Source organism: Protobothrops mucrosquamatus, unplaced genomic scaffold (assembly GCF_001527695.2).
Source record: "Protobothrops mucrosquamatus isolate PMUCROS unplaced genomic scaffold, P.Mucros_1.0 scaffold428, whole genome shotgun sequence".
Taxonomy (NCBI): domain Eukaryota; kingdom Metazoa; phylum Chordata; class Lepidosauria; order Squamata; family Viperidae; genus Protobothrops; species Protobothrops mucrosquamatus.
In genome coordinates, this window is record NW_015386753.1 from 284,732 (window position 1) to 293,764 (window position 9,033).

Below are 9,033 nucleotides of genomic sequence, written 5' to 3' on the forward strand. Positions count from 1 at the left end.
TCTGGCCTAGGGAATTTTAGCGGGGCTTTTTAGGGGATTTTTAAGGACAATTTTAATGATCGGCCTGTTTAAATATTTCTTTTTAATTCGGCTTTTAATTATTGTATTTGTATTGTAGTTTTTATGAGGCTGTTAGCCGCCCTGAGTCCCATGAGGAGAAGGGCGGGGTATAAATTAAATAAATAAATAAATAAATAAATAAATAAATATAGTTGGAAGATAACCACGCTTTGTTTTTCTATTGCTTTTTAGGCAAATTGTCTTTATATATCTAGAAGTTGCAAAGTATTAATATATATTATGCTATATTCCATGTTAACCAAATGACAATGTCTGTGGTGAATCTTGACTTGCATCCTCAGGAATCTGGGTTAAAAATTAACCAGCCAGCAGCATTTGCTATCAGGCTTAATGGGGCAAAGGGCAAGATTGATGCTAAAGTGCACAGCCCCATTGGAGCAGTAGAAGAATGTCATGTTTCTGAGTTGGAGCCAGGTGAGAAACTGTACCCAAGGTCTCAAAAAAAAACCCCTCCAGCAATCTAGAACATAATAGCTAAATGTTATTAACCAACTTCTCTCTCTATCCATCCTAACTTACCAGAACGATGTGAATATAAAATTGGAAGAAAGAATAGTGTTTGCCATCTTAGCCTTTTAGAGGAAAAGTGAAATATTACTCATTGGAATTTAATAAAAAAAGAAAATGCAAGCCAGTATGCTGCTACTGCAGCATCTCAAGTGATCTCTCTTTTTATCCTGTTGTATTGTTGTTGTCTTTTAAAGATCTTCTAGCAATATCCTATTTGAAGAAGTTAATGGAGGTTAATCCATTGTATAACTCTAAACATGTTTCCAGAATATTTGCCAGGTTAAATGACTGCTTTTCTAAGCAAGGACAATATTCTAATAGTTAGATGTATTCGTTGTGGAATAAATGAATTTAATCTTTTTTACCTGTTCTCAGTGAGAGTCAGCTTTTACTGCCATTGGTGATTATATCTAGTCTCAAGAAAATAAACAGGTTGCAGTTAATCTGGTAGTAAAGCAGTGAGAACAGATTTAATTGTGACAAGTTCATAAATGCTAGTCAATTCAGCCATCTGAACTGATCTGGGCTGATTTCAAATCAACCAATGTTTTCAATACATGCCTGCACAAAATTCAATGATTGATTTTCTGAATAAATTCAGATCAGTTTTGTAGACTCGTAATAAATTCTTCTTGAATGAATATCCCATTAGGAATCTTTTCCTATATAGGTAATCCTTGATTACAACCATTCGTTTAGTGACTGTTCAAAGTTAGAAGGCCACTAAAAAAAGTGACTTATGACTGGTTTTCAGACTTATGACCATTGCAGCATCTCTATGGTCACACGGTCAAAATTCGGGTGATTGGCATCTGGGATGGACTTATGACACTTGCAGTGTCCTGGGGTCACGTGATCATCTTTTGCAATCTTTCCAACTGGCTCCTGGCAAGCAAAGTCAATGGGGAAAGCCAGATTCACTTAAGGACTGCATGATTCACTCAGTAACTGCAGTGATTTGCTTAACAAATGTGACAAAAAAAAAGTTTGTAAAATGGGGCAAAACTCACGACTGCCTTGCTTAACAATGGAAACTTTGAGCTCAATTGTGGTCATAAGTCAAAGACTTACCTGCAATAGGCAGAGGATTAACTTTGAGGAGCAGAAAGAAGAGCCACTACCAAGACAACAGTTAGATAAAAGAAACCTGAGTTGGGGCGCAACCTGAGAAAACTTCCCTCCCTAGTTCTCATGAAGATAAAAGGGGAAGTGCATTCAGACGCGCAAAGGTCTATTTCCATAACCTTATAATAAAAATAGTATTGGCCTGCATGACTTTGCTCATCTGATTTACTCTGAAAAGCTGAGAAAGATAGATCTCCCATTTCTGTTAGAATCCATATAATAAATTCAAGCTCACTACTCTCTTTAATACAGTGTTTCTCAACCTTGACAATTTTAAGGCATGTGGACTTCAACTCCCAGAATTCCACAGCCAGCAATGCTGGCTGTGAAATTCTGGGAGTTGAAGTCCACATGCCTTAAAATTGTCAAGGTTGAGAAACACTGCTTTAATAGATAGTTCCTAGATAATTCCCTTTGTTAGAAAATATTCACTCATCAGTAGCCACCAATGAAACAAAGTTATCCTTTAGGTCTATAAAAACATGGTTTTATGCATGCTTACTCAGGAGTAGATTTTATTGAATGTACTGATTCTTACTGGTACAAGTAGTCCTCAACTTGTGGTTGCGGTCGATGAGTACCTGTAGTTAGGCCTGTCTTGTGTTTCAGCTTCCTGTGACCCTGAGCCAGCCTTCCCCAACCTGGGCTCCCTCCAGCTGAATTGGGATTTTAAGATCCCACCAGCATGGCTTTTGGAAGGCATGAAGTTCCAATCGGAACTAATTGGGGGAGTGTACCAGGGTTGAGGAAAAAAGAAAGTTTGGAATATTAAATATTTTTTTCCCAGTACGAGCTTCTGAACCAATTAATTATTTAATAATATGTGTTACAGATAAATACGCTGTCCGATTCATTCCACGGGAAAATGGCATTCATTCAATAGACGTGAAGTTCAATGGGAGCCATGTTGTAGGCAGTCCTTTCAAAATTAGAGTGGGGGACCCAGGTCTTGCAGATAGTCCGGCTCTTGTTACTGCCTATGGACCAGGCCTAGAGAATGGCACAACAGGTAATTCCTTCCTTTAGATTGTTTTTGATTTAAATTTAATATTTGGTTTTTGCCTGAATAAGATTATCTTTCATCTCATTTGCAAACACTGCCTTCTTGTTTTCAACTGGAATTGCAGTGCTGATTGAGAAAAAAGCAAATCTGCAGCAGGATGGTGGCTTATTGCTACATGAACTGTATGGGTCTGCACTTCACGTCCATGTCTTTTATTTGTACTTTGCTTTCCAGGATTACAATCTATGTTTACTATAGACACTACAAAAGCTGGTCCTGGTACTCTTGCTGTTACAATTGAGGGGCCATCAAAGGTGAAAATGGATTGCCAAGAAGCTCCGGAGGGCTACAATGTAATGTATACGCCGATGACTCCAGGAAACTACTTGATTGGAATTAAATATGGAGGACCTAATCATATTGCTGGTAGTCCTTTCAGAGCAAAGGTGACAGGTAAGAATAATCACAATCATAATGGCTGGGTTCACATCATGACCAGGCTGTAATGGCAAACAAACCATAATGGTGAATTTGTAGCTTGTCACATTGATGGCTTAGCCCTGTGTGTGAATAAGCCCGAAGTATCTTGTATCAAAGTATGAGTGGAAGGATTGTAAAACGAAGAAAATGGCCAGTAGGATTGTAGACTTGATTCACAACTGTTTTTATATAGCTATGAATTCTTGTGCAGAACATAAACATCTTGTGTTTTTTTAGGTCAGCGACTGGTCAGCCCTGGCATCTCAAATGAAACATCTTCTCTTATGGTGGAATCTGTGACTAGGTCAACCACAGATACCTTCTACCGAGGCATTCCCAAGTCATCGTCTGATGCAAGCAAAATTCTTGCTAGGGGTGCAGGGCTGTCTAGAGCCTTCGTAGGCCAGAAAAATTCTTTCTCTGTGGATTGCAGCAAAGCAGGTAGTTTATTTTTGAAAGCATGAGCTCATTACTAATTTGACAGCTGTACCTGAGTTTTTAAGTTTGCTGAAAACTTTATAAATAAATGTTGATTATGTCTTCTTATGTCTCAGAGTGCCACTTAACTGCCCTTGCTTGCTGGAAGTCAGACATTTGCTACAGCACAGTAAGAGGCCTATACGGTGATTGAGAAGTATTGATATTTCTCTTTAATACAGTAGTCACCAGGGTTGTTTGTGTTAATTTGGATTGGTACTACGTCTCTGCAGAAATGAAATACTGAAATTCTGTGATTTTCAATGATTCTAGGTATTGAATTCTGCTGTAACAATAATATCCTCTTTTTGCTTTAGGTTCAAATATGCTGTTAGTTGGTGTCCATGGACCAACAACACCTTGTGAAGAAGTATCTGTGAAACACTTGGGAAATTACCAGTACAATGTAACATATATTGTCAAGGAAAAAGGTGATTACCTACTAGCTGTGAAGTGGGGTGAAGAACACATTCCTGGAAGTCCTTTCCATGTTACTGTCCCATAAATTCCTCTTGCTTCCTCTCAAGGGAAACCTGCAATACTGTGAGCAGTTTTGTGACCAATGTATACAGATCATTTTTAATGAAACCCAAATTAAAATTGTTCTTTGCCTTAAGCATCTTTGATATGTTTTGTAAATTTATTGTCCGCTTTAGTTTGTACTGTTCTGAATCAAAACACAATCATGTAATAAATAAGGGCACTATAGTTTTTTGTTTTGTTTTGGGTAGATTCTGGAATTTTCATGTTAAACTGGATTTTATTTCGGATAAATTGGTATCTTGAACTACTGACTTGCAATACTTTTTGTTTTTGAATTGGAAACATTTCACTTTGCTGTAGAATATCACGATGACTGCTGTCAGTTAAAGTTCTTCTGTAAAGACATTAGATGAAAAACGCGGTACTTAATATGCCCTTACATACTTGATATTCTTTTTCACAGCTAATAGTGAAAACTGAAATTAGTGTTATCTTTAAACACTAAAACAGTTTGCATAATGGTTGACTGTTTACAGTTGGGGGAAATTGATGTTAAACTATTTTGGAAGCCTTTATCACTGATGCTTTATGCAGGTTTGGTAATGAATGGTGTAACTGTGATTGCCCTGAGCAATAGAATGCCAAATTAAGTTGATATTCTAGCAAAGATGCACATTGAGAGGTGCTTGAACCTGTGATTGTATGCAATCACCGTTATTCCAGCTCTTTGTGTATACAATAATCTAAGCTGGATAATTTCCTTTGGCAATGCCTGTTAATGATGAGGTGAAGACTAATCTAGGCAGTTGACTATTATGTGAAACTCTGAATATTTCTACTAATCAACAGTGCAAATTAAAATTGATTGAAAGACTTTAGTTCAAGGAGTTCATGAACAAATCCTCTTAAGTGTTTTTTTGGGGGGGGGAGGGGGAATAAGAAAAGAACATTATGACCATTCTGGTTTTCAAAATGACAAAAAGTAAAAAAAAAAAATATCTTCCAAATATTGAACTAAATGGTTTTCAAAAGCCTCTGGGGTTCCCCCCCCCTTTAGCAGAGCTTTAAATGTGCTTGATGGATGAAGACACTTAATGGAAGTAATTTAGTTCTTTTCCTTCTGTTTAGCAAAAGATTTCTACTTGGTCAGCTTTATTTTTATAGTTTTATATCAATGCACTAAGTCTAAGCACAGCTTCTTGAAAAGGAAATGGAATAGCCAGATTTTTTTAAAAAAAAAACTGGACTGTGTGCCTTAATGTGAAATGCTCACTACATTGTAAACTATCAGAAAAGCAAAATAAACTGGAATAAATGTAATATTGTATCTCATAACTTATTAAAAACCCTGAATGTTTGCTTCAAGAAATAAAATGTGCATGTTAAACAACTGAGATGAGTTTCTGCAATAATTAGTTTTCCCTTTTAACTTAATGTCAAATGGATAATATGACTTAATCTGAAATTCCCGCAGGCAGCTTTCAATGGAAATTAAATAGCATAGAGGAGTCAGATGCTTGGCAAAGCAAATTAGTTTTAAGTAAGGAGCATAATTAGCAATATATGTAAAAGCAAAAACCACGATGTTGACCACGAGGGAAGAAAAGATATGAAAATCCATTCCAAGGCAATTCCTTTTTAAGCCAACTGAAAGAGTACAAAGTCACATTTCCAAGAACGCTTCATCAGGCAATGTGGTTAAAAAACAAGAGGAAAAGAAGAAAGGGAAATAAAGCTTGCATTGGTTTAGAATACTGAAATACTGTAGTAGATATCTTGTTATGCTCAAAACAGAGCCCAAAAAGCCTGCTTCTAGTGAGTAATTTAAAGACTGAAGTTTATACATAGACCAAAGATAGATAAAAGGCACTTAAGCTATAGAAACCACATAGCCTTTAGTGATGGTGCTGAATTAATAAAAACTAACGGACTATGAAGCTAATGCTTTAGTTGGGAAAGCAAGCCAATCTGGATGGGTGTTGGATGCTACTACTACTGCTCTGAATTGCTGTTTGTTTGCAACATCCATTCCACTATCACATTCAAGGCAGCCATAGTTTTGCTGGATCTTGACAAAGATGAGTGAAAATTGCATACTGGTAGCAGTTCTATCCAGCTCCAGATTGCATGGTGAGATCAAACATAAGCAGAAGAAAAAACATCTTGTAACATTTCAACCACTCCACATCCAACTTGATGTGTCAGATTATCAGAATTGATTTCCTTTAAAATCTAAAGGTCCCATCTCTCTTCAAAGACCATTCTCATGGAGTGGACAAGACAATTTTTTTTGTACTCAAACCAAGCCCAATGAAATTTGGTTTCATTCAAGACTGGCCAGAAATTCACTTTGGATTCAACTTTTCACATGGAAATAAATACGAAGGAAGAAATTCTGAGTTTGGTAGTTCATGAATGAATATTATTATTTAGCATATGAGAAGAACGTGACAAGAGAAGTAAACATATATACACAGTCCACGTAATTATAAGTAAAGTTTCTATGGGGGTATAACAGTGGCCTCATAACTGGATATCTAGGTCAAATATCCAGGTGATCGCCTCTGGCATTGCTTCATGCAGATCTTGTGTTTGAATGAATATACAAAATCAGCTTTTCAAATAGAGAAGATTTTGCATCAGCAATTCACTATTGGGTTTACTTTATACTAATGCATTGTTTAACCATGTTTTGTTATACAAGCTTCTATTGGCTGAATTTGTACATTGAACTAAAGCACATGTGTCAAACTCGCGACGTCACGTAACGTGTCATGACATATTGTGACTTTTTTCCTATTGCTGGCAATAGGGTGGGCGCGGTTTTGGTGTGATGCATCTGGCCTGCGGGCCGGCAGTTTGACACCCCTGAACTAAACCATAAATTGTGGCATACAAATCCTAGTGGTTGGAGTCACACAAAATAGCTAAAGTCAAAACCATCATGTTATATGTTAATGTATTGCTTGTCCTATTCTGATAACTATATGTATTAGCGTGCCTCTAGCAAATTTCCTAAGACCTAAACAGCAGATCCTCCAGTCAGAAGGGTGTCATTTTCTATAAAAGTCTTCAAGCATCAAATACATTTATGATAATGGGCTTACATGAGAGCTGGTCTATTAAACCAGAATCTAAAAATTCTCATTGCTTTCTATGCTTGGTCTTTGTCTTCAATAGTGGATTACTAAAGTGGCATCTTCAGGGTAACAGATACCCCAAACTCCAAACCCCAAACTCCAAACCAGATAAACTTAAGCAGAAACAAAAAACAGCAATCTAATTCTTTTGAATATATTCGTTTGCCAGAGGAGATACTTATTTCCTGAATGAGCAGAAAAAAATGTCTTCATTTAGATCAAGAACAGGTGCTCTCCTTTTGTTCTCCAACTGCTAAACATTTGCTTCCAATTTGTTTTGTTTTGTTTTGGATGACTTAAAAAAACTGGGGAGTATATACAGAATATATATTCTGTAGTGTCTCAAACAGGCCTTAGTGAATTAGTGGAAGTTATGTACATATGCATAAGGACGAGTGTTACGACACTGTTTGTTTCATCTCAGAATGGTGTTCCTTCCTGTAATGACTGGTATCTAGACTTTTAAAAATTTCCTGCACTGCACTACAGAGGAATCTCTAATTTTCAAGACACCGTTGTGGATGGATATGGAGCTTTTGACTGAGCCGAATTAAAAGACACGTGAATAAGAAATGGAAGGTGGGTATAATTGCTTAGGAAGTGTACCAACAAACACCTACTATCTACCGAGAAAAAATTAAAGTGCAGAAGGAACTTATGTTAGAAAAGGGGAACAAAAGCAATAAAAGGGCTCTTTTTAAAATTATTAATTCCATCAGTACAATAAAAATAAAATTGTAAGTCCACTGTTTGGATAAATTGTAGGATGTTGATAGGGCAGAGATCCTCAACTTTGCTACCGCGTTTCTTGGAAAATAAGACCCAGTCTTATATTTTTGTTGACACCAAAAGACACCATCAGCCCCTGTGCGCTTGCTGCCTCCTGTTCTGGCCATGGCCACCCTCCTGGTTTATTTTTGGGCATACGTTAAAAAAATCAGGGTAGGGCTTATTTTCTGGGTAGGTCTTATTATCGGGAAACACGGTATATTTTTCCCCCAAAAGGAATTGTTTTAAAATACATTTAAACACAACAATTGACACGAGGAGGGAGTGGCAATCCAAACGAAACAGGGATGGTAGAGCATATTCAGTATCGTGAATGAATTTAAATCACCAATTGGATCTGAAACCTTGAAGATTCAGTTAATTATCTCTCAGCCTCTTTCTGTGAAATCATGGAGGAAAAGCATAAACCCAAAGAACTGGTGAAGGCAAATGCTCTTCCGCCCTACCTGGTAGACTATTCCAAGAAATCAACTCCATAGGTAGTCTATAATTACTTTTATTGAGATTGGCTACAATAACAAGAACCTTGCAAGTCTGATTATGTTGTCTTCCTCCTCCTTCTTATAGTTCACTGAATTTGGGAGGTTTCTGCCTGAACCACTTCCAGATGGTATCTGGATGTTCTGGACTTAAAAAAATACTTAGTCCCAAATGTCTAGGGAACAGAGCCTGCATATGTTTGCCGTGAGGGTCTGGATGGGGAGGAACAGACTCAGGCTCAACCCGTCCAAGACCGAGTGGCTGTGGCTACCAGCGCCTCGGCATAGTCAACTGACGCCATCGCTGACTATAGGGGGCAAAACTTTGGCCCCCTCGGATCGGGTTCGCAACTTGGGCGTTCTCCTGGATTCACGGCTGACACTGGATGACCAGTTGGCGGCCGTGACCAGGGGAGCGTTTTATCAGGTTCGCCTGATTCACCAGTTGCGGCCTTTTCTGGACCGG

The 9,033-nt window shown here is 37.7% G+C and overlaps 1 protein-coding gene across 3 annotated transcripts in view; it reads left to right on the top strand.

Annotated features, from left to right (window-relative positions):
* The window catches only part of FLNB (filamin B), an 84,769-nt gene extending 79,219 nt beyond the window's left edge, over positions 1-5,550 (top strand). For all 3 annotated transcript variants that reach the window (XM_015816329.2, XM_015816330.2, XM_015816331.2), the window contains 5 exons: positions 363-495; positions 2,549-2,725; positions 2,954-3,172; positions 3,437-3,640; positions 3,994-5,550. In XM_015816329.2, coding sequence (XP_015671815.1) covers positions 363-495; positions 2,549-2,725; positions 2,954-3,172; positions 3,437-3,640; positions 3,994-4,181 — 921 coding nt within the window. In that variant the 3' untranslated portion in view covers positions 4,182-5,550. The remainder of the gene's footprint in view (positions 1-362; positions 496-2,548; positions 2,726-2,953; positions 3,173-3,436; positions 3,641-3,993) is intronic.
* The last annotated feature ends 3,483 nt before the right edge of the window (positions 5,551-9,033 follow it).